The sequence below is a fragment of the Bombina bombina genome, chromosome 3, assembly GCF_027579735.1.
Source record: "Bombina bombina isolate aBomBom1 chromosome 3, aBomBom1.pri, whole genome shotgun sequence".
Lineage (NCBI taxonomy): Eukaryota > Metazoa > Chordata > Amphibia > Anura > Bombinatoridae > Bombina > Bombina bombina.
In genome coordinates this window covers 697,013,328-697,040,244 of record NC_069501.1, presented here as the reverse complement: position 1 = coordinate 697,040,244, position 26,917 = coordinate 697,013,328, and the positions used below count along the sequence as shown (strand labels likewise).

General features: G+C 39.0%; 1 protein-coding gene across 1 annotated transcript in view; it reads right to left on the bottom strand.

The window, feature by feature from the left end:
* Window positions 1-11,298: 11,298 nt before the first annotated feature.
* Window positions 11,299-26,917, bottom strand: part of CASTOR2 (cytosolic arginine sensor for mTORC1 subunit 2) — a 666,243-nt gene continuing 650,624 nt past the window's right edge. The window contains exon 9 of the mRNA XM_053707472.1: window positions 11,299-11,881. Within this exon, the coding sequence (XP_053563447.1) occupies window positions 11,816-11,881 (66 nt within the window). The 3' untranslated portion in view covers window positions 11,299-11,815. The remainder of the gene's footprint in view (window positions 11,882-26,917) is intronic.

The following is a 26,917-nucleotide window of genomic DNA, read 5'->3' as shown; positions in this document are numbered from 1 at the left end:
GATACAGAATTTGGCGCCACTTTACAAACAAGTGACGACAATACTTAAAGGAACACTGAACCCAATTTTTTTCTTTCGTGATTCAGATAGAGCATGAAATTTTAAGCAACTTTCTAATTTACTCCTATTATCACATTTTCTTCATTCTCTTGGTATCTTTATTTGAAAAGCAAAAATGTAAGTTTAGATGCCGGCCCATTTTTGGTGAACAACCTGGGTTGTTCTTGCTGATTGGTGGATTAATTTAACCGGCCAATAAACAAGTGCTGTCCATGGTCCTTAACCAAAAAATAACTTAGATGCAAATAAAGATAGCAAGAGAACGAAGAAAAAAATGATAAAAGGAGTAAATTAGAAAGGTGCTTAAAATTGCATGCTCTATCTGAATCACGAAAGAAAAATATTGGGTTCAGTGTCCCTTTAATAATAATCAGAACATTCGATTCCACACTTACCTTCAAATCGATATAAAACATAATTTATGCTTACCTGATAAATTTATTTCTCTTGTAGTGTATCCAGTCCACGGATCATCCATTACTTGTGGGATATATTCCCTTCCCAACAGGAAGTTGCAAGAGGATCACCCACAGCAGAGCTGCTATATAGCTCCTCCCCTCACATGTCATATCCAGTCATTCGAAACAAGACAAGAAAGGAGAAACCAAAGGGTGCAGTGGTGACTGTAGTTTAATTAAAAATTTAGACCTGCCTTAAAAGACAGGGCGGGCCGTGGACTGGATACACTACAAGAGAAATAAATTTATCAGGTAAGCATAAATTATGTTTTCTCTTGTAAAGTGTATCCAGTCCACGGATCATCCATTACTTGTGGGATACCAATACCAAAGCTTAAGTACACGGATGATGGGAGGGACAAGGCAGGAACTTAAACGGAAGGAACCACTGCCTGTAGAACCTTTCTCCCAAAAACAGCCTCCAAAGAAGCAAAAGTGTCAAATTTGTAAAATTTTGAAAAAGTGTGAAGCGAAGACCAAGTCGCAGCCTTGCAAATCTGTTCAACAGAGGCCTCATTCTTAAAGGCCCAGGTGGAAGCCACAGCTCTAGTAGAATGAGCTGTAATCCTTTCAGGGAGCTGCTGTCCAGCAGTCTCATAGGCTAAGCGTATTATGCTTCGAAGCCAAAAGGAGAGAGAGGTTGCCGAAGCTTTTTGACTTCTCCTCTGTCCAGAATAAACGACAAACAGGGCAGATGTTTGACGAAAATCTTTAGTTGCCTGCAAGTAGAACTTCAAGGCACGGACTACGTCCAGATTATGCAAAAGACGTTCCTTCTTTGAAGAAGGATTAGGGCACAATGATGGGACAACAATCTCTTGATTGATAGTCCTGTAAAAACCCAGGTTTAGTACGCAGAACTACCTTGTCTGAATGGAAAATCAGATAAGGAGAATCACAATGTAAGGCAGATAACTCCGAGACTCTTCGAGCTGAGGAAATAGCCATCAAAAACAGAACTTTCCAAGATAAAAGTTTAATATCAATGGAATGAAGGGGTTCAAACGGAACTCCCTGAAGAACTTTAAGAACCAAGTTTAAGCTCCATGGGGGAGCAACAGGTTTAAACACAGGCTTAATTCTAACCAAAGCCTGACAAAATGCCTGGACGTCTGGAACTTCTGCCAGACGCTTGTGCAAAAGAATAGACAGAGCAGAAATCTGTCCCTTTAAGGAACTAGCTGATAATCCTTTGTCCAAACCCTCTTGGAGAAAGGACAATATCCTAGGAATCCTAACCTTACTCCATGAGTAATTCTTGGATTCACACCAGTAAAGATATGTACGCCATATCTTGTGATAGATTTTCCTGGTAACAGGCTTTCGTGCCTGTATTAAGGTATCAATGACTGACTCGGAGAAGCCACGCTTTGATAGAATCAAGCGTTCAATCTCCATGCAGTCAGTCTCAGAGAAATTAGATTTGGATGATTGAAAGGACCTTGTATTAGAAGGTCCTGCCTCAGAGGCAGAGTCCATGGTGGAAAGGATGACATGTCCACTAGGTCTGCATACCAGGTCCTGCGTGGCCACGCAGGCGCTATCAGAATCACCGATGCTCTCTCCTGCTTGATTTTGGCAATCAGTCGAGGGAGCAGAGGAAACGGTGGAAACACATAGGCCAGGTTGAAGAACCAAGGAGCTGCTAGAGCATCTATCAGCATTGCTCCCGGGTCCCTGGACCTGGATCCGTAACAAGGAAGTTTGGCGTTCTGGTGAGATGCCATGATATCCAGTTCTGGTTTGCCCCAACGATGGACCAGTTGAGCAAACACCTCCGGATGGAGTTCCCACTCCCCCGGATGAAAAGTCTGACGACTTAGAAAGCCCGCCTCCCAGTTCTCCACGCCTGGGATGTGGATCGCTGACAAGTGGCAAAAGTGAGACTCTGCCCAGCGAATTATCTTGGAGACTTCTAACATCGCTAGGGAGCTCCTGGTTCCCCCTTGATGGTTGATGTAAGCCACAGTCGTGATGTTGTCCGACTGGAATCTGATGAACCTCAGTGTTGCTAACTGAGGCCAAGCTAGAAGAGCATTGAATATTGCTCTTAACTCCAGAATATTTATTGGGAGGAGTTTCTCCTCCTGAGTCCACAACCCCTGAGCCTTCAGGGAATTCCAGACTGCGCCCCAGCCTAGAAGGCTGGCATCTGTTGTTACAATCGTCCAATCTGGCCTGCGAAAGGTCATACCCTTGGACAGATGGACCCGAGATAGCCACCAGAGAAGAGAATCTCTGGTCTCTTGATCCAGATTTAGTAGGGGGGACAAATCTGAGTAATCCCCATTCCACTGACCTAACATGCACAATTGCAGCAGTCTGAGATGCAGGCGCGCAAATGGCACTATGTCCATTGCCGCTACCATTAAGCCGATTACTTCCATGCACTGAGCCACTGACGGGCGTGGAATGGAATGAAGGACATGGCAAGCATTTAAAAGTGTTGATAACCTGGCCTCCGTCAGGTAAATTTTCATTTCTACAGAATCTATCAGAGTCCCTAGGAAGGAGACTCTTGTGAGTGGTGATAGAGAACTCTTTTCCACGTTCACCTTCCACCCATGCGACCTCAGAAATGCCAGAACTATCTCTGTATGAGACTTGGCAATTTGAAAGCTTGACGCCTGTATCAGGATGTCGTCTAGATACAAAGCCACCGCTATGCCTCGCGGTCTTAGAACCGCCAGAAGTGAGCCCAGAACATTTGTAAAGATTCTCGGGGCCGTAGCCAACCCGAAGGGGAGAGCTACAAATTGGTAATGCCTGTCTAGAAAGGCAAATCTTAGGAACCGATGATGATCTTTGTGAATTGGTATGTGAAGGTAGGCATCCTTTAAGTCCACTGTGGTCATGTACTGACCCTCTTGGATCATGGGCAGGATGGTCCGAATAGTTTCCATTTTGAATGATGGAACTCTTAGGAATTTGTTTAAGATCTTTAGGTCCAAAATTGGTCTGAAGGTACCCTCTTTCTTGGGAACCACGAACAGATTTGAATAAAATCCCTGTCCTTGTTCCGTCCGCGGAACTGGGTGGATTACCCCCATTACTAGGAGGTCCTGTACACAGCGTAGGAATGCCTCTTTCTTTATCTGGTTTTCTGATAATCTTGAAAGATGAAATCTCCCTTGAGGAGGAGAAGCCTTGAAGTCCAGAAGATATCCCTGAGATATGATCTCCAACGCCCAGGGATCCTGGACATCTCTTGCCCACGCCTGGGCGAAGAGAGAAAGTCTGCCCCCCACTAGATCCGTTTCCGGACAGGGGGCCATTCCTTCATGCTGTCTTGGGGGCAGTAGCAGGTTTTCTGGCCTGCTTGCCCTTGTTCCAGGACTGGTTAGGTTTCCAGGCCTGTCTGAAATGAGCAACAGTTCCTTCCTGTTTTGGAGCGGAGGAAGTTGATGCTGCTCCTGCCTTGAAATTTCGAAAGGAACGAAAATTAGACTGTTTGGCCTTTGATATGGCCCTGTCCTGAGGAAGGGTATGCCCCTTACCTCCAGTAATGTCAGCAATAATTTCCTTCAAGCCGGGCCCGAATAAGGTCTGCCCCTTGAAAGGAATATTAAGTAATTTAGATTTAGAAGTCACGTCAGCTGACCAGGATTTAAGCCATAGCGCCCTCCGCGCCTGGATGGCGAATCCGGAGTTCTTAGCCGATAGTTTAGTCAAATGTACAATGGCATCAGAAACAAATGAGATAGCTAGCTTAAGTGATTTAAGCTTGTCCATAATTTCATCCAATGGAGCTGTGTGAATGGCCTCTTCAAGAGACTCAAACCAGAATGCCGCAGCAGCAGTGACAGGCGCAATGCATGCAAGGGGCTGCAGGATAAAACCTTGTTGAACAAACATTTTCTTAAGGTAACCTTCTAATTTTTTATCCATTGGATCCGAAAAAGCACAACTATCCTCAACCGGGATAGTGGTATGCTTTGCTAAAGTAGAAACTGCTCCCTCCACCTTAGGGACCGTCTGCCATAAGTCCCGTGTAGTGGCGTCTATTGGAAACATTTTTCTAAATATAGGAGGTTGGGAAAAGGGCACACCGGATCTATCCCACTCCTTGCTAATAATTTCTGTAAGCCTTTTAGGTATAGGGAAAACATCAGTACACACCGGTACCGCATAGTATCTATCCAGCCTACACAATTTCTCTGGAATTGCAACTGTGTTACAGTCGTTCAGAGCAGCTAAAACCTCCCCAAGCAATACACAGAGGTTCTCAAGCTTAAATTTAAAATTAGAGATCTCTGAATCAGGTTTCCCCAGATCAGATCCGTCACCCACAGAATGAAGCTCTCCGTCCTCATGTTCTGCAAACTGTGACGCAGTATCAGACATGGCTCTTACAGCACCAGCGCTACTAATCCCAGAGCTATCGCGCTTGCCTCTCAATTCTGGCAATCTAGATAATACTTCTGACAGGGTATTATTCATGATTGTAGCCATGTCCTGTAAAGTAATTGCTATGGGCGTCTCTGATGTACTTGGCGCCATAATAGCATGCGCCCCCTGAGCGGGAGGCGAAGGTACTGACATGTGAGGAGAGTTAGTCGGCATAACTTCCCCCTCGTCGTCTGGTGATAATTCTTTTATAAATAAAGACTGACCTTTATTATTTAAAGTGAAATCAATACATTTAGTACACATATTCCTATGGGGCTCCACACTGGCTTTCAAACATAATGAACAAGTAGATTCATCTATGTCAGACATGTTTAAACAGACTAGTAATAAGACTGGCAACCTTGAAAAACACTTCACAATAAGTTTACAAGCAATATAAAAAAACGCTACTGCGCCTTTAAGAAGCACAAAACCTGTCTCAAGTTGAAATAACAATGAACCAAAGCAGTTATACCAACCAAATTTTCACAGTAAATGTATTAAGTTAGCAAAGCATTGCACCCACTTGCAAATGGATGATTAACCCCTTAATACCCAAAACGAATAAACAATAGAGAAAAACGTTTTTTAAAACAGTCAAACACACTGTCACAGCTCTGCTGTGACTGATTACCTCCCTCAATATGACTTTTGAAGCCTTTTGAGCCCTCTAGAGAAGTCCTGGATCATGCAGGAAGAAGCAGGAAGTCTGAGTCTGAATTTTTACTGCGCAAAAAAGCGCTAAAATAGGCCCCTCCCACTCATATTACAACAGTTGGAAGCCTCAGTTAACTGTTTCTATGCAGAAATTAAGCCAGCCATGTGGAAAAATTATGCCCCAATAAGTTTTATCACCAAATGTACGTTAAAAAACGATTAAACATGCCAGCAATTGTTTTAAAACACATTTTTTAAAGCGTATATATCTCTATTAATAAGCCTGATACCAGTCGCTTTCACTGCATTTAAGGCTTTACTTACATTACTTCGGTATCAGCAGCATTTTCTTAGTCAATTCCATTCCTTAGAAAAATATTTTACTGCACATACCTTAGTTGCAGGAAAACCTGCACGCCATTCCCTCTCTGAAGTTACCTCACTCCTCAGAATGTGTGAGAACAGCAAGTGGATCTTAGTTACTTCTGCTAAGATCATAGAAAACGCAGGCAGATTCTTCTTCCAAATACTGCCTGAGAAAAAACAGCACACTCCAGTGCCATTTAAAAATAACAAACTTTTGATTGAAGAAATAAACTAAGTATAAAACACCACAGTCCTCTCAAGACCTCCATCTATGTTGAGGGTTGCAAGAGAATGACTGGATATGACATGTGAGGGGAGGAGCTATATAGCAGCTCTGCTGTGGGTGATCCTCTTGCAACTTCCTGTTGGGAAGGGAATATATCCCACAAGTAATGGATGATCCGTGGACTGGATACACTTAACAAGAGAAATATAAGATAATAAAGTCAAATGTAACATTCAGAATACCAAATCTAATATTAATTTGAAACAACAAATGTGCGAAACGTAGGCAAGATATGCATTTATAAACAAATGTGGCAAACATCCAATTTTATTTTTATTTAAACAAAATGTGTCAGACTCAGAATATTTACCCATCCCTAGTTGTGCCAAGGCACCATGTTTATAAGCTGGGACTTCTTGGATTTATATATAACTATATATATATATATATATATATATATATATATAATTCAAATATCTATAAAACAACTCAAAAATAAGCGGACTATAATTTTCATCATGATATAAAAAATAAATTTATAGTAATGGTATGAAAATGATCTTCATTTCTTCCAGAAAAACCAATGAAGGAAATTTGCAATTTCATGCATATTGTGTTAGTCCCTCCAATTTGCCTCAGTGCTTATATTTGCATACATTTACCCATGCAATCAGCCAGTACACAACTGATATAGACAATCTTGCTCAAATGGAATTACCACAAAACAGCAAGTATACTGTATTAAATACTTTATGTACATAATTATTCTTATTACTGCAGCAAAAACAAATTTATTAAAATGTTCCTTTACTAGAGCTTATTGGCCAACACATACCATTTTCTGACAAAAAGTTGCTTTTGCAATAGAACTGGGATCAAAACGACTTATCTTCTCTATGTAAAATATATAGAATATCCACAGAACCTTACTCTTAAAACAATTCCTTTATTAGTACAAGATGAAATACATGCAACATTTTGGGCCTTTCAGTCCTTAATCATGCTGAAAGGCCTGAAAAGTTGCAGGTATTTCATCTTGTACTAATAAGGGAATTGTTTTAAGAGTAAGGTGCTGTGGACATTCTATATCTTTTGGATTTTTGTGAGGTTCTGGCAGAAAACCTCAGTCTGCACTGACACACCGGCTGCATTTTTGCTAGGAATCTTTCCTATTATCTTCTCTATGTAGCTATCTGATAAATTTCCATATTGATTTCCTCTTTACCATTTTAAACGTAAGTATCTAACTACTGTTTTTGATGTGCTTTTCTTTCTTCTTTTCTCTCTATATGCATGATGTATAAATAAAAAATAGTGTCTTTTTTTGCCAGAGAATTTCTGTGACTGAATGAACATTGGTTTTCTGAAAGAAAAAAAACAAACTTGGGCTGTCAAACAGAACTAAACAATAATCAACAAGAAAATGTGACTGTTTTAATAAAATTGACTCTAGTTGGATTTTGCTTTGATCTGTAAATATATGCAACGATTTCAGAGAACGGAGCAGCAATGGCAGAATCCTTCTAATGTTTAGTTCTATATAGATCAATGTGACCTCTAAGAGTTTAGGGAATAAGTGCAATAATTTTACTTTGCTGGGTACTGATTAACATTCATGTACATCAAGGTGTGTGATATTACACTTAAAGGGACATGCAAGTCAAAATTAATCAGCCAGAACATGCAATAAAAAAAAAAGGATTTATTTCTGTTACTAAAGCAACTTCTTTCTCTGGGTATACTTGGTTGAATAGAGCATCGGTTCAGGAAGGTGCACGTCTTAAGCACTAAATGACTCTGTTTTACATTGCTGCAAACACTGCTGCCATATACTGAGCTATTCTAGGTATACTCTTCAACACAGGATTCCAACTGAATGGAGTAAAATTGACTAAACTGAAATCTTTTTAATGCATGTTATAGCTAATCATGAAAATATATTTTTGACTTTCACGTCCCTTTAAGAGGATGATCTTATATACCTGTTGACAAGATGTCTCCTATATAATCCAGCTTCTAAAACTGCATTAAGTTGAAGAATTCTACAGAACAGGCTAGTATTTGGTAGGGATCACTTAAAGGGACATAATACTCATGTGCTAAATCACTTGAAACTGATGCAGTATAACTGTAAAAAGCGGACAGGAAAATATCACCTGAACATCTCTATGTAAAAAAGGAAGATATTTTACCTCACAATTTCCTCAGCAGAGTAGGTTCTGTGTAAAAGAATATACTTCATATGTTCCTCAGCTGCAGGTAAAAAATAAATAAATGAAGAAATGAACAGCAGCCAATCAGCATCAGCAGTGCTGAGGTCATGAACTCTTTTACTGTGATCTCATGAGATTTCACTTAACTCTCATGAGATTTCATGGTAAACTTCCTTAAACTGAATAGGGAAATAAGATGAGTGTGCACGTAAGCTCACTCCCTTAGCTGTCCCGGGACAGACATACTGATTCGCTGCTTAGAAGTCCTTTACAATGGGATGTGGCTACTGAGGAACTTTTAAGGTAAAATATCTTTCTTTTTTACATAGAGATGTTCAGGTAATATTTTATAGTCAGCTTTTTACAGCTATGCTGCATCACTTTCAAGTGTTTCAACATTTGGGTATCATGGCACTTTAACTGCATGTATATGTACAGCCAAAGTAACAAGTACTAGAATAAATAGGTCTGGCTGAATCTGTGGTAACAGGAGGCATATGCTGGGATACAAACTGATAAATGTATTACATGTAAAGCCCTTACCTTTTTTAGTATGTATTATCAAACATTACTCAGTCTCAAAATTCCATAAAGCCTGAGATCCAATTACATTTAAAAATATGTATTTTTATTTATTTTTAAGAGATGACTTTTTACATAAATATAAACCTAGAACATATGGCACCTTAATCCTGCTAGACATTTCCGTAAACTCCAAAACAGGTTCTTATTCTATGGTACACTAACCAATAGTAATGAAGCAACACTTAAGTTTAAGGCTAAAATGGAGGTACAGTCAGTTTGTGAAATTCTAAAAAAAGAGAGTAAAATAATAATCAGTAGAAAATATTAGCACTTAGCCTCATGTGGAAACCCTAAATGTTTAATAATTTAGCTTACTACAGTATATTGATATGTGGCTTATTGCACTATAAGATATTTGTAATTAATAGCAGTGAAACAGTAGAATGTGTCAAAGGGACATTAATATTAAACACTTTTTTTTGCTTTTGTGTAAAGTTTGTCCTGAGCTTCCTAGAGAAGACAAAATGCAAATTATGTTTATTTAAGATGCTGCAAATCAAATAACTGGTTTCAGCTACTTTCTGCATTTTTAAGAAATGACTAGGTTGCAGAGTTCATTTTTTGGCCTTTCTCTAGGGGGCGTGGGGCAAGAACAACACACAACTAAAATGTTTCTTTGTACTGTTTTCTTTGACTGCATGTACAGATTGTGTTATGCAAAGCTTCATCAACAGTTACCTCATTGGACACTCCTTTGGCGTTTGGTAAGAATTCCCCTGTATTATAGAAAAGTAAATTACATAATATGAAATAGAACTGCTGTGTTTGCTTTTGAAAACCGAGAAGCATAATGGAAGCAAAAAATGAACAACATAATACTAAACATTTTTCTTAAACAAAGCACTTCTTATGATATAATCTTTCATCTGTATTGACACATCATGCTAAAGTGTGGCAGTGTAGATTATCAGCAATGATATGGCCTTAGGTCCATTACCACACAATAGCAGCACCAGAAAATCAAGCCGAAAATATTAAGTTTAGGAAAAAAAAGTGTAGCATAATACATAAACATTTTTTTTTTTACAGGACATTGTATACTTATATCTACCAATCAGGAGTGAGTATAAATCTTCTTAAAAGGGACACAGACAAATGCATAATAACACCAACATAGTGAAACAGTTGAAAATAGAGGTTGCCCATTGTTTTTATGATTTTTGATGAAGCACAATTATTAACTGCTTCTTTATTTTTTTATAGTGACAGGATTATGTCTACTGGGCTTCTTAAGATCTGTGCATTTAGCCACCATGACCGCTGAGCTTGCCATAATTGTATAATGTATCAGAATTATTCCATAGGTTTTAGCTATCTGCTGGGCACCTCCCTTCTATGTTAGTAAACACCACCAGTGGTATAACAGATACACATTCCACTGAATAGTGATATACTACAATGTACACTATAGTGTTTCTCTCTTTAAAGCATCATGAAACAACAAATAATTAGCTAACACAAATACATCCAAACAGCTGCAACTCTGCTAATATGCATTATCTTAAAATGAATAAACAATAACACTACAATTAATCATTTCACTATGTTGTTGTTCTTATATATATATATATATATATATATATATATATATATATATATATATATATATATATATATATATATCAGTATTGTGTCCCTTTAACATGTCATTCACACTGCAATGGTGGGAGAACAGAAATGGATATCAAAACCTATACTTGAAAACCAGGTCAGTTATCTTAGTGACTGAATATCATTTGTGTTTTGAAATTAAACATCTGAGCCACAGTAGCTTACAACACAAGACAAATGAGACGATTATGCATTCTATAACAATGACTAATTCAAATGCTGTAGTGTACCAGCGGGAAAAGTTTGAATTTGAAAATCTGATTCTAAAAGGATAATTCCTTAACATGCAGACAATATTTACCAATCTGCAGTTAAAGCATTCCGTTTATAAATCTCTGGACCATGAGCACTAAAGATGATCTTTTCCCTATATTGATGGATTGGTTTTTATCTCAGAAGCTATTTTCAAACTAAGAAAAAACAGAACAAAAAAACAATGTAGTCTGAATGATTCCGGTCGAAATTGGTTGCCAGTAAAAATCTTCGATGAAGCACATTTGGCTCAAAGAGTCTTCACAAAAAAACAAGCAAAAAAAAACGTTCACCACACGAAGAAAAAAAAGGGCAAGCAGGGTCAAAGTGCAAAGAATTATACAAAGCTGCGAGAACACCTTCTTTCATTTCAACATGTAAACTGCAATGAAACTATTGTGTAGCAAAGCTGCAGGTTTCGATCGAACACTCCAACCTTTTTTTAAAAAAAACAAAAAAAAAAAAAAAAAACAAGACAATCTTTCTCGCAAAGTGATTCTTGCAGAATGAAAAATGGTTAAGAAGGAAAAAAAATCTATGCAATTCAAATATGTGGAACTATTTCTTGTATTACAATTTTCTAGAAGTCCGATGCCATTAATATGGTTAGTACAGTGCAATTTAGTTTACCATTGTGCGCTGTTCAGTCATTTTTTTTCGCAAAGCTTTTCACAATGACAATTCTGAATGAAAACCATGTTTGCTGCAGATTATTATAAGCCACTCTGGGCTTCAGTACATCTTTGTAGCATATTAATGCAACTGTGCAATATATTTTTTTCTTATTTTAAATACCAAGTTAGCAAGAAGGTTACAGATCACTTGAAAACTAATGTAAGGAAACCGTGAGTTAAAAAACAAAGAAAAGAAAAACTCTGCTGGCGCTTTTCTCCTGGCTCATCTCACTTTCAGTATATCTCATCCTTCATGGCACCTTGAGAGTCAGCTTCTCATGAAATACTGTGCAGATAATAAAAAGGGTGTCAACCAAAAGATCTCTAATGCTTTTCCGCTTGGCTTACTTGGAGAGCGTTGATTACGCCATTGATGTTTTCTTCGGGCACCTAAAGAAATTAAACAGCATATGAATAACTCAGCAGCATTATTTTATCCTGAAATGCTGATGAAAGAAATAACGCAATGTGAACCAATCAATGTTTTCTAATTAACAATGTATTAAAGAGACATGCAAGTCAAAATAAAACTTTCACGATTCAAACAGAGTCTAAAGGGTCAGAACATTTTGAGTAATTGTATTACAGCTTCCGTTTACTACATGTATAATTAACAACTTTAGCGTAATACATCTTTTCAAATATTCATTTTTATATTCTTTTTCCTTTATTTTACTAACCGCAAACATGCCGCTCTCTCTCAGTAACAGACAGCCCCTGCACGCAGTCACAGAAATTCCTGAAAGGTATTGACCAATCAGAGCGTTTTTAATAATTAGCTCTATGAATATTGATTACGGCAAAGCGCTATCCCATTTGTATTTGCAATAGGGTTTAAACATACACACGTCTATTTGTTAGAAAGTGTTTGTAATACAGTTAGCGCCTGCATCGCCCATTAGTAAACTGACAGTGCAGCACTCCAGTCAGCTCATAGTGCATACTATAGTAGTTATCAGACAAGTCAAAGTAAATAGCATTGCTAAAAGTTTGTGTATAACTTTTAATTTCAAATTGCAGTAAATGGAGAACATGTAAGAGTATAAATCTGCATTATATGCTCGTATGCCTACGGGGATATAATTTACTTAATTATACTGGTTGTGCAGAATGTACGCAACGCTACTGTGCTAAACTGCAGTCTCTCACGCTACCGTTCTTTATCACGTGACTACCATTCTGCCGTGTATTGATAGAGCTAAAAAATACTCCTCCTACCGAAAGCTTAGTCAGAGAAGAGAATCATGGGATTAAAAATGGAGGTGCACCCTCCCGAGGGCGATATGTAGAGCCATCCGTGAATGGCTTTGAATAATTAGCAAAACGGAGGAAGGGCAATTGAAGAAAAATTGTTTTTTGAACATTCAATTAAAAAAAATAATAACAACATGCAATTATGAAATGTAAAATTTAGATCTCTTCTTTTGAATGATGCAATTTTATTTTGAAGGTTTACTGTCCCTTTAAAACTGAGAAATAAATTACAATTTACTTTTTTTTTTAAAAATAAACTATTTCTATTGGTCTTTTTCGTTAAATTGTAGTTCCTTTCCCTGTTGGCATCCTAAAGTAAGCCGAGGACTAAGCACTCAAGCACTACATATATAAACTTGTGGAAAATATTGTTGCAAACACTGAAACATAGATTTTCAAATGCCTTCAATGGAGACAGCACCCATCCACCTGGGGCAAGGATTCATCAGGGACTGCCAATCACAGTATACACAAAGAAAAACAATGGAATCCAGCTTTTTGTCAAAAATAATAAAACTTATTTATTGCTTCCACAACATGGGAAATGAGATGACTAAGAGTCCATTATAGGGCTTGAAACTTTGTCCCTTGTCCCATGATGTGAAAGCAATAAAGAAGTTTTATTATTTTTAAAAGTGGCTGGATTCCATTGTTTTTCACTGTGAAACAGAGATTTTGACAACAGGTAAGAACCCTAGGCCTAACAAGCCTGCATAACATTTCCTTAAAGTGTAAACTTACCTAGTTGTAGGATAATCTTATTCATATCACCTCTTTCCCTTCTCTAAGCTATCTGCTGCCATAGCTAATTCATTTTTTTGTAGAATTGCAAAATGCTGAAATGTGTATGACTTTAGATTAAAACAAATAAATTATTAACTCACAAATTAATTTGAAAATTCCATTTCTACGCTAGCAAAAAAAACAATAGACCACCTGTTTGTATCATCTTTTTACCATTTTATTTGTATTTAATCTACTTCCACTTTTACTAATAAGGAAACATACAATGAGACAGAGGGGGACTAGTCCATCACAGTTGGTTGACTTACAACTCAAGACCCAATTTGATAAAGCTCCTATTAGAGATAGGGCAATACCACCATTTTTTATTCTAATATTGGTTTTTGAACTTTGAGTCCAATTGATGCTGACAAAAGATATGTTATATGTTTAGGAGAGATTACGAAAATATGAAGCTGTAATTGTCAATGTTCTGAAGTATAAATGTACTGAAAGTACGAAGGCCAATCACTACTTGCTACCCACACCATGATATGAATTTATTGTGTGTGTCTGAGTGTGCATAAACAGGGTGTGATGTAAATAATCTTAGCCTGTATGGAGAAAGTACAATGTTATTGTGGGAAGCACTGGTTGTTTGTCCAGTGCTGATATTAGCCTAAATTTAGGTCTGTGATTACACATATACTAAACTGCTGACCGTATTATTGCTGCATAGAGACAAGGATTTGAATGTATTACTTTTTAGTCTATCCATTCCATCTTTTTGTGCTAGCCAGATAACTGTCCTTAGGCTATATGAAATATGTAACTTGCTGTCATGAGACTGTGCCCGTAGCAGCTTGACCAGAAAAACAGGATAAGGCACAAGCTGCATTGCTAATTACTAATATCTTGTAAATATTGGTTTATGAGTGAATAAGGATAGAAATGTGGTGCCACTCTTTAAAAAGGGAAGCAGGGCTGATCCAGGAAGCTATAGACCAGTTAGTCTGACATCAATAGTGGGGGAAGATACTTAAAAGGATGATAAGGGATTATACTGATGAGTATATACATGTAAACAAGATTATGAGGTCAAATGCCAATAACCTTAGATACATTTAAAAAATGTTTAGATGCATTCCTGGCTAGAAACAGAATTCAGGAATATGATTGCTTGTGTTAAATGGGTCACCTTTTTAATGGGATTAATTTAAGCTCAACTAGAGCTTTTTTTGTAAGTATATTAGATTTGTATAGGTTGAGCTTGATGGACTTCTGTCTTTTTTTTTCAACCTCATCTACTATGTTACTATATTACTATATTACATCTACAAGAAGCCATTATACATTCAAATTGAAGAACTATTAAATATAGCACATTTCATAATAAACAAATGCATAATAAAAGATAATGCAATAACACTAAGGACCTGTTGCACTAAATCTCTCTACTCCGTAAAGATGATCTAAGAATTCTTGTCAGAACTGTGAGGTCCCTAAAAGAATTCTAGGAAGACAATTTTTTGCTTAAGAGCTGTTTATCTCAATATGTAAAGTTCTGGATGTGTTGAAGAGGGACCTACACTACAATATAACGGTAAAAAAAGTCCCTAAAGATATTGTGTGATTTCTCTTTATGCTGATGAGTTTTTGGTCAGCAAAGGCCCTTAGTCTGAATTTCAAAGGAGTAGTAGATTTTTTTCAAATTTAAGTCCATTTTCCCTACCCCTGTATCATGTGATAGTCATCAGCCAATCGCAAACACATATTCTATGAACGCTTGGACGTGCATATAAAAAGACACAGACATTTTGATAATGAGGTAAATTATCAAAACTGCACACTCTATTTGAGAGTTTATTTTGACTTTAGTGTGCCTTTAAATGTATACTTACAAACCATTTTTCATATTTAAAAAGATAGCATGTATAAAGTAACTATTAGTCAAGATTTATATTTTAGATGAATGGACAGACTGACAGACTAATTACATATTTCAAGTGTGAGATTTTGCTCTGTCTTTAAAGTTTTCGGGTAATATAGTAAAAGTGAAGTTTTATTTTTGAAGCACCTGCATGTTATACATACCTCTTCAAGTTTAGACATTATCATCAGCTCTTTTCATTTTTGAACAAGGCACGTGCTTTGAGAAGGCTTTATTATCTAGTAGAGAAAGCCCCTCCCACTAAGAAATTAAAATGTAGTTTTTAGGGTGAATGAGATAGATACAGTGTGGTTTGTAGCTGTGTTATCCTTTGGAGACCATTCACAACAGCTCATGCATCTCGATCTTCTCCTTAGTAAATGGGCTCCATAGAATAACAGAGAAATTAGTGAGAGTGGAGTGACTGGGCTTGAGTCTGCAGCTGACAAGGCTAGCCATGGCCATTATGTTAATATAAAGCGCAGTCTTTTGCCGTTCTTATTGAGGAAAGATATGTAGCAGGTTTCGACTTGAGAAGTCTTCAGGATGCTTTTTTCAATTCTGGGAATGAGAAAAGCTACAGTTTTCAGAGCTAAATTACATGAAAATGGGGCAAAATAAATAATGAAATTAAGTTGTTTTACTAGGCACAGCTAAACATTTTATATTAAAGGTGTTTAAGGTCCCTTTAAAATGTAGAATTTCCCGAAATAACACTGTATAATGAAGAGTCAAGTGGGTGATTATTATCTGTCATTGGTGACCTGTGGTTAAAATGTCAGAAGGCTGTATTAGCAGTAGTGTAGTAAAATACCCTCTGCATTGGCTTTATGACGTTAAAAGATTCATAATAGATGGTTATCTTGAAAAATACTTGAAAGGTTTTGTTTAATGTTTAATAAAAGTGTATATGTGTGTGTGTATGTATATATATATATATATATATATATATATATATATATATATATATATATATATATATACACACATAATGTGTGTATATATATACACACACACACACTCTAAAAACTTTAAAAGCACAGCCAACAAAAGAATCTGTTCACCTGGTTATACCTCATGTTGTCTTGTTAAAAATCCATACATTCAGGTTGCTGCTTGTTTCCAATTATTGTGTGAGAAAGGCTATTGCTCTTTACTGGAAGCCTAATAATGGACACCCAGGCAACGTCTACATAAAAAAATATGTTGACGGGACATTAAAAACTAAATACATTTTATAAGCATAGTTTTGAGGTTATTCTCTGCCTCCCTCTAGTCATGGTTGCCACCTCGGCCATGTTTTTCTGGACACTTATGAGTTACACATGTTGTAGGGTGTGCAGGGAGGAACATGTACTATTCATGTGATGTCTAGAGGTGTAATACATGTTCCTCTCTGCTTACCCTGCAGCATGTGTAACTAATTAGTGTCCTGTAAAACATGGCCAAGGTGGCTTCCCTAGTGCAACCATGTTGAAATTTCCCTGCATTCTAGTGCTGTGATTACATGTGTAGCAGCCCTTCTTCAGATACTTGCAGTGAAACCTAGGTTCTAATATAGCAGTATCCATAATTAGAGGGAGATACATGAAATGTGTTTAGAGTTTAATGTCCCTTTAATTATAATTCACTAGGATAAAAGAAATTATATATATCCATAAAGTATTACACTAGTCGACTTTTGCTGACATCGCTTTTTGTTCTGTAATGATAAAATCAATTTACATGAACACTACATCCAAGATGGAATTAAAGTTCCTTCAGTCCTAAGTTGCAGTAAAAGTATCTCTGTAGAATACCTTGATAAAAACCAGGAACTTGGAGATAAATGAGTAGTATGTGCAGTGGCTGGCCTCTGTGTGAGCGATCCACTGAGTAACCAGAAATGAGGTCACTCGCACAATTCCTGATATGTTTCGTGAAACCACATTCACTTTGTCAGGGGATAATCCGCTGCCATCCTCAGTATTACTTCAGACCAATGAAAAATTCCAGTCAGATTTCTCCTTTCTCACCCACGAGCAGCTGGCTGTGGCACCAATACATTTTTTATGAAGTAGCGCCTGGGTGTACATTACTAGGATTCTAGTGATGAACAATATCCTCTCTCATAACTGGACACCTAAAATGTTTGACTTGCAGAATGAGACAACATTAAAGGGATGTCTTTCCATACTCGGCTAATTTAATTTTGTTGGCCTTATTGGCATATAGGAGCTCAGTGAGGTTTTTTGATAACGGGGTAATTGGTGCACTCGCGGACTTTGGTTTGAATGGGTTTATAGTATTAGCAACTGCCTACACTATCTCATACTCCACTGTAGGTCCGGCCCTAACCTGACACTGAATCACTAATTTGGTTACACAGCACTCTTCCCAGCCGCCACTAATAGTTACCTGGAGCTCCTTGTTATATATGAATTTAGCTGGGTATGTGGGAGGTCAGTTCTGATATGATTTCTATGTTTTTAAATTTGTCTTATGTGTGGATGACTTAGTCCATCACTATTTTATAATAATTTTTCATTAATAAAAGTTATTTTTTAAGTGTATATAGCCCTCACAAGTGTGCTAATAATGTTTCTGTTCTTTACTTGTTTATCTTTTGGGATTCCGACAGAGCATAGAATTTTAAAAAAAGTTTCCAATTATTTTCTATGATCAAATTTGCTTTGTTTCCATGGTATTCTGTGTTGAAGAGATGAAACAATGTACTGTAGATCATGAAATAAGAGAAAGTAAAAACACAGGTAAATAAGTATCTTTCTTTTGATAGTTTCTCGTAAATTCTTGGTAAGTTTACAACTTATTATGTGCTGTTCTTGTACCACTAGGTGGTGCTGTCATATCTTTATGGTTTATTTGAATTTCAGTGCCCCATGGGTTTTGGCATCGGTTTTTTAATGCATACTGAGGATATAAAAGGAAGATATTTGCGCTTACTGGATGTCTTGGGAAAATGGCTTAATACGAGAGAAAGTTGATGAAACGTTGCTAAATACTGCCATCTATAGAACACCATAGAGAACATATACTGTATATGTATGTGTGTGTATACAGGGCTCATGGAGCTGTATTACCGTACAAAAATGATCTAGATTTCATATACAGAGATATTATGGCCACACATATATTACATTCTTCTTACTCAACAAAAAAAAAAACACCAAACAAAATTGAAGAAAATAACTGCAAGCACAGCAAAAAAAAGCACCGCTGTGCAAGTCGACTCTAAAACTGCCAAATGGAATAATACACAATTAAACTGCTGATGCTGCCTTTGTCTATAACACTAGTAGCCAAGTTTCTGACATGAGTTCTGGTTAGAAAACAAAAAAGTATTAAATTGAAGCACATTCATTTTGATGTGATGATATTTCTATGCATTTAGTAAGGAATATATGAATCAAGTATTGAGGGACAAATGACATTTTAAAGTGAATTCAATACATAATTGATTCATACATATAGTGTCAGACAATTTTTACACTCAATATTAGGGGTGCGCATCTTCACTGTTCTCACGATTCGATTACGATTATCATGGTAACAATTCGATTCGGCGATGCATCACGATTACTGTCCATGATTTTCCTGAACTTGTTCTATTCCATAAATATACAGGTGGCCCTCGTTTTACAATGGTTCAATTTACACCGTTTCAGAATAACAACCTTTTTTTCCAGTCATGTGACTGCTATTGAAAAGCATTGAGAAGCAGTGCATTTATTAAAATAGCCAGTAGGTGTAGCTGTCCGCTTGTTTTGCAGCAAAGCTAAGCAATCTGAAATTAATCAGTTTATCCAGACCCGAGCTATCGAGCAGATTTCAAAGGAACAAGATCTTCCTGTCTATAAATCAGTCCAGATTGGAATGCATAGAAAGAACTGTTTCCAGAAAAATGCAAGTGAAGTCTGTGTTGTGTGATTATTTTATTAGGTGTATAATGCTGTTTAGCAAATGTTTTTGTTCATTTAACTTAGTTTAATTATATATTCTGTGTTGTGTGATTATTTTATTAGGTTTATAATGCTGTTTAGCATTTAAAGTCTTCATTTCAAAGCTTTAAAATAATGTATTAGGTGTTACTTATGACAATTTTGAGAGGGGCCTGGAACCTATCTCCCTCACTTCCCATTGACTTACATTATAAACTGGGTTTCAATTTACAACGATTTCGATTTACAACTATTCCTTCTGGAACCTAACCCCAGCGTAAACTGAGGGCTACCTGTATATACATATACTGTATGTATGTGTGTGTATGTATGTGTATGTCTAGGGGTCTGACAGAGAGGAAACATTAGTACTATACATCTGTACTAAAGGTAAATTCTAACACACAAACAACACACACTCTGCATTTGTGCCATGTAAGGAGATAATATACTGTTTTTACAGTTCTGGGGGGGGGGGGGGGTTATAGCTGTCCTGAATGTTGTTTCCTATACTGCTGCACCATCAATCCTTTTGAAGACCAACAATTAGTTTTAAAAACACTAAGCTAAAATGACTATACTAACAAGTATATTTATTGAATAACAACATAAAATCATTGGATGTGGATTCTCAACAACAAGACTAACCCAGGACTGCAGGAGAGGGAGCAAGAAGTGTCAAGCAACCACTGTATCTAACCTCCTGGGATACACATTGTGACCTGCACTAGATAATGGTGACCACTGCATTATAAGTGACGTGAGGGGATCTCTGACCACTGGGTGTGTAGGGACAGATATCCTGGCATGCGATACTGTCCCACTTACATAGATCTAATGCTTATAGGGTAGTTCAGCCGGCGGCCTACACGTGTCAGGGACAGAGGTGCAGAGCTCAAAGAGGTGAGGAGGTACTAGGTCCCTGGCCTGGGTGCAAGAAAAGCAGAAGCTGGGAGAAGTTGCCCCCAGAGCAGAGACTGGGTTGGGCGGGCAGAGAGCACCTGCTGGTACCTGTCACACGCGTCACTGGGGATCCCTCTGGGGGAAATCATCAGCTGTCACCGCCGCCGCTCACTCAGCTTCCATTACCTCTGAAGCGGGATTTACCAATCTCTTCTGTCCGGGGAGGGGTGGGAAAGGGCTTCCTATGTCGTAGCTACGGAAGAGTCTCCGTCATATCACTGCGCAGCAATGAAGCCTTTGACTAACTCACGTATTCAGCTACTCGCAGGTAAAGAGATACCCCAGGAAAGGGAAACGTGAAACTCAACTGTCAGTCACATGGACTGCTCTGTGTACGGGAGCCCTAGAGTGTCATTTAACTTACAAAGCTCTGCGACTTCATATGAAGGGAAAACAAGGAAATATGGAGATTTAAAAGTATGCTATGCCCAAGTTTAATCAAAATACAATAGGTTTTTTAGTGTATAAAATACCCCTGAATCGATTCTGATCTGCAACTCATCGATGCAGCATCGTTAACGGGCTGCATCGCGATGCATCACAGAATCGATTATTTTAAGCACCCCTACTCAATATAATTTATTTTTAACATTGTTATATACATAGAAAATGATTTTATTATGTTGCCGTTAATTTGTGTAGTTATTTACATTGGTTTAGTTGGAAATCTGCCATGCATGTATTGCTGTTTATACTGCACATGGACATTATTTTACCATTTTTTTTGTGTCCTTATTTATTACACACACACACACACACATATATATATATATATATATATATATATATATATTAATTAATTACACACACACAGTATGTTGTTTTCTTATTTTTTTGTGTATTACCTAACCAGTACCCTTCAGAAATGACAATGTTACTGAGCTGGGTATCATTAAAACAGTTAATAGCACAACATTTAAAAAGAGAATGCTCTAGAGTGCAGCTTGTAAGGACTAAGTATGTACTAGAGTAACCAACAGTTTTACAAATAATAAAATATACTTAAAGGGTTATAATAATCAAAAAAGGACATGCTCTAAAACTATTAACCCTAGACTGTGTGATAAACCCCCGCAAAGAAATACCACACAGGATTCGCAGAGCACTGCAGGTCCAGAGTGAAAACGCAGCTGATCCAATCAGCAGTGTGACTAGAGCTGCTGATTGCAGGGTTGATAGCCTTAAAACGACATGCGCTAACGGATTAGAGCACATCATTTTTTTTTTTTACTATAATGCCCTTAAAAGCAATGTGTGTAAAAATCTGCTACCTATTGGTGATACCTTGTATCTAAGCCTCGGCAGACTGACCTTTTATCTCAGTTTTTATATGATGATACCAAAAAAATGGAAAGTTGTTTATAATTGCATGCCCTATCTGAATCATGACCGTTTGATTTTGACTAAACTGTCCCTTTAAGTTGAGCTCCTGCTATTTTCTCTATGGATATTATACACTAACAAATAAGCCATTTCATTTTAATGAGGAGATTGGGATCAAAATTGGTTGTGTAACTATTGCACAGGTATTGTTCAATATGTATTGGGATATCTACAGATACACATAGGTTAGACTAGGTCACCAGACAATTCAGTACAGTCTCTGACCTAACCTACTCTAAGGCCCATTTGAGATTTCTCATTACTTTTATATTGACAAACATTAGTGTTTAAGTGTCATTCTAGTTACTGCTCACAGCTTATAACACTATTAGGTTCATGAGTGCCCCTCAGTTACACTAAACTGCCTCAATCAAAACTTATGATTAAGAGGAGTTTGTTATTTCATTTTGAGTTACGTTATAAACATCTCTAGTTTGAGTAATGAAAAGGATCCAAGAGTGGTCTTTTCTCTAATACCTTCCAATTGTTCCAAATGTTCTTATATTTATTCAAAGGTCCAAGAGTGGCCTACAGTCTAACAAACAGAGGGTCTCATAAAAAGAAAAGAAAAAACTTAAATTATGCTTACCTGATAATTTTCTTTTCTTCAGATGGAAAGAGTCCACAGCTGCATTCATAACTTTTGGGAAATAAGAACCTGGCCACCAGGAGGAGGCAAAGACACCCCAGCCACTTCCCTCATCCCCCAGTCATTCTGCAGAGGAACAAGGAACAGTAGAATAAATACCAGGGTGAAAGGTGCCAGAAGAATAAAAAATAAGAGACGCCCCACAGAAAAAATACGGGTGCGGAGCTGTGGACTCTTTCCATCTGAAGAAAAGAAAATAATCAGGTAAGCATAATTTAAGTTTTTCTTCATAAATGGAAAGAGTCCACAGCTGCATTCATTACTTTTGGGAAAACAATACTCAAGCTATAGAGGACACTGAATGCAAAAACAGGAGGGTACAATAGGCGGCCCATTCTGAGGGCACCAGGCCGGAAAAAACCACAACCCAACCAAACCCTGCTTTGGGGAATGGCCCCAAGCACACTGACCCGCAGATAGTCTGAAAGCCTAACTAGAGACCGCAAAGCAGAACTCACTGAGCCAACACTCCACCAGGAGAACCGTCGCCCAGCAGTCGGTCCCCACAAGGAGAGGACAAGGGTGAGCCAAAGGGATACCCAAAAGGTACAGCAAGATCCAATAAAGGAAAAAAACCCTTCAAAAGAAGGCCAAGTCCACAGAGACCCAAAAGGATCCCGAGAACAAGGGGAGACAACACCCAACCCACAAGGAGCAACCGAGCGTCATCAAGGAGAAGAAACATCTCCCAACATCATGCAACAGCACCGAAAAGGACAGCTGAAGACAAGACCTCAAAAGGTCAGAAGTCAGAGACTGAGCACACAGAAATAACAAATTGCAAACTCAGAGAAAAAAACATCTGGGTCTAGTAACACGCTGCCATCCATAGGAAGACACAGAGAAAACACTATTCGTAAGGAAGAAGCAGCCGCACAAAATAGCAGACTGCCCAACCTCCAAGACATAGATTGCCCAACCTCCAAGACAGAGGACACTCTCCAGGCAATCCAAGCCACCAAGCCTACTCACAGATCTCAAAAGGGGAAGAGGCACAGCACCTCTAAAAAAGAAGGTCCACTGTCACCCCCAAGACCTGAGGAAGAACAACATATCTCAAATCCTACACCTAGCCAGAACAGCCCAAGCAACGGCAGATCTGAAAGCAAGGAACCAAAACGAACCCCAAGACCAGCCCCCAAAGGGGCGGAAGAATGGACACAGCCACTTCAACCTAAAGACAATCAAGCAGGCGTTAGACCTAAGGAGTTCTAGCAAAGCCACCTGACTAAGTCTCAATGCGGAGCCAGCAGCTTCCCGGATGGACAGGAACAACTCAAAGAGCAGACCAATCCCCGAACCAGATAAACATCTGTTCCAACCTCCCGAACACAGGAGGGGCCCCTAAGGAGGGGCCCCTAAAAAGGGCCGTAAGGAAGACAATGAACCCCCTGAAGAGGAGAGCATCAAGAAACACCTGCCCAAAAGACAGGAAGTTGTAAGAAGAACCGACACAAGGCCACGTCACTGACGAACACAGAAGAACCCCTCAAAACACCATTGTGCTAGCACACATACCAGGCGTAAAAGTGACAGCTGAGTAACCACAAACCTTCCATTTGCTAAGCAGGAAAGCCCACCATCAGGTCACGTCAGAAGACTGTCCCAAGGGAACCGTATCGTCTGGCACAAAACAAGCCCCAAGGAGTCTCAACTCTCAGTAAATCTGGCCAAGTTTTAGAACAGAACAGCCAGAACAAGGGTTAAACCCAAGTACCCCGGAATCTGGAACCCCCCGGCCAGTCCTAGGATCATAAGGTCAGGTAACATCCCACAGCGGGATCCACAAAGAGAAAATACAGAGTAAAACCCTCGACAACCAGAAGATCAGGACAGAAGCCCGGGCCCCACAAATGTTTAGATTAAACAATCTTCCATGAACATAAATCCCTCGTCTGATATAAAAAAAACAGACCTCCCAGGGAAAAAAAATTCAGAATAACCCAGATAACAAGAGCAAGAAGCCCTTGCAAGTCCTGACCCAAAGGGAAGAGACCACCCCTTGCAGAAGCCCAACACTCCAAAGAGCCAAGGCCATAAAAGGACACTAGAGCTAACAGGCGTCCAAGCCACCTTAACATGACTGTGCTTGAAAGTGCAACTAATCTCCCTTAAGGGACACAGGGCGCTGCTCATTTTATCAACCTCGAAAGGAGGAAAGGCTGAGTAGGCCTCGCCGGGGACTGAACTAGCAACAGAACAAGTAGCCACAGAGCATTAGTAAGCTTAGCTAGCTGTCCATCTAGCCACGAGCTCCAGATGCAAGGGGAACAGTGAGGACAAGTCACCCAAAAGAGCAACATCCAGCCTCCACATCACCTCAGATTCGAAGTGCGAGGACAGTAAAACATAAGTTTGGATGCCACCTGGATGGCAATACCTGAACCATATGAGTGGAAAACCACTAGAACCTCATCTATCCCAAGAAAGAGATGCAGAGCATTCCCAACACCGGGAAAGGACCCCTAACCGGAGCCCAAAAGGACCTCACTGTCTAATGTCCCGAAAAAGAAACAACCAACTCCTGAAGGGAATCAAAGTCCCCTAAAGGCGACCCATCCACAAGGAGAAATGAACAATCCAAGAGGTCTCAATGAAGAAGAGAACCAACCACTAAAGGAACAAGTCAGAAAAGGACAATTTCCTAAAGCAACACCGCCCCGACCGGCGGAAAGAGTCGCTAAATCCTCTTATTTCCCACCATGTGGGAAGGAAAACTCTAGGTTCCGAGGGTATCGGAAAACAACAGAGTGACACAGCAAAATTCACTAACTCAGTCACCAGAGAAACGGCTATTTAGGACTGAAACAATCCCAAAAGCCGGACGAGAATGCATAGCTGAAACTTGTAAAACAAGTAACAAGAACATAAATGATGTTAAAAGCACTCAGCACCCCAACCTGACCAGCAAGGTATAATAGGCGTCACGTGTCTGAATAAGCCGCAAGACAGAAGATTTGAACCCAAGCAGGACCAGCCTGTAACCAGGGTCATAACTGCCAAGCTGGCTAAATCCGCCCTCAGAGAGGGAGAAAGAAAAACAGACAAACATGGGACTAACGTGTCCCGAACAACTTCTGTAGAAGTAAACAGCGAGTATCAATCCCAGAGACTTTAAGTTCCCGCAGGAAACATAGCATGAAAAAGAAAATTAATCCTAACCGGATAAAATAAAATAAAAGGCAAGCCGAGGGTTAACGCCCAAGAAGAACAGAAAGACCAGCCCAACGGAAACCCTGTTCTTCCAACAAAACGGGGAAGGATCTTGATAACAAGATTTAAAGGAGATTACCTCATCCCCCCATTTCTAATGAGGTGAGCCATTCGAAGGAGGAGACTGATGAGTCCCATAACCGAGAAAGATAGGGCCCCAAACAGCTCAAAAAAGTGTCTGAGTAAAACACGAAGGCAAGCCAGCTTATAATAAAAGGCACAACACTCAGGAACAGTTACACCCGCAGGGAACTGCACAAGCCCTCCAGTGGCTGAGAGACCTGGGGCAATCGGGCATGAGCACAACGGCAAATAAATATTTGGACTTTGTAGACGAGCAAACGCCAAAAGTATGTAAAAGCAAAAATGTGCCACAACCTCCAGGGGGAACAATCCTCCACCCTCCGAGGAGGGAAACACATAACCTGGGTTACCCGCATGTGTAGTAGTAGTAGGGAGCAGTAGGGAACGCGCCTCCCGGGGGACAGGGCCCCCCAAGGCAGATGGCTCAGCAGGACCTTGAATCCCCGAGCCCGAGGAACAAGGCACTCTAGGACGGCCTAAAGAACATAACTGACTAACCTGAGTCAATGGGGCCAATTCGCATTCATCACAGGATGAAGAATCTGAATCAGAAAGTTGAACAATGTCAACATCAGCATTCTCCATAACTGGATAAAGGATACCAAAAAAATGGACTATATATAAAACAATTTAAATGGCACCTGACACCCACAATGGCTGGGGCATTTACCACCTCCTATGAACCAGACACCAGCGGACTAGAATTCTCCGTCACCACACAGTCAGGAATGTGGAAATGGGAGACCAGAACGCAAACACACCCGGTCACAAGGTGAACTGTACAGCCCAACCCTAAGGTCGCGTCACTTCAAAAGGCTGTTATGTTCCAAAAAGAAACGAGCCCAGTTAACACTACAGATAAGCAGATTGAATCACATAACAAACATGATTAAAAAACCCCTCAGGAGATATTAACCCTTGATTCCAAGATACTAAAGGAGTCCCACTGAGACCCTGTATTTTTCATGTGAGTTTGCAGGAACAAATGAGTTACAGTACAATCATGAAGAAGTCAAATGAAACGATCTTACCGGAATCTACGCCGTGGAAAAGGAACACGTCCCTTCAAGTGTGACGGATAGTAGCCTCACCTCTGCCATGGACTTGAGAGAAGGAAGCAGGCAGCGAAGCGAAGTTCGACAACGCCAATTGCTTGTGGAGTTGTTAAAATGAGTCGGGATGGTTTTGCAGAAAGACTCTTCCTGCATCTCCGGACTCTAACTTTCATCCAAGCCCTCACTGAGAGACTGACAGGATTACTTAAAACTCCTGTCCCATGTCAAAGAGTA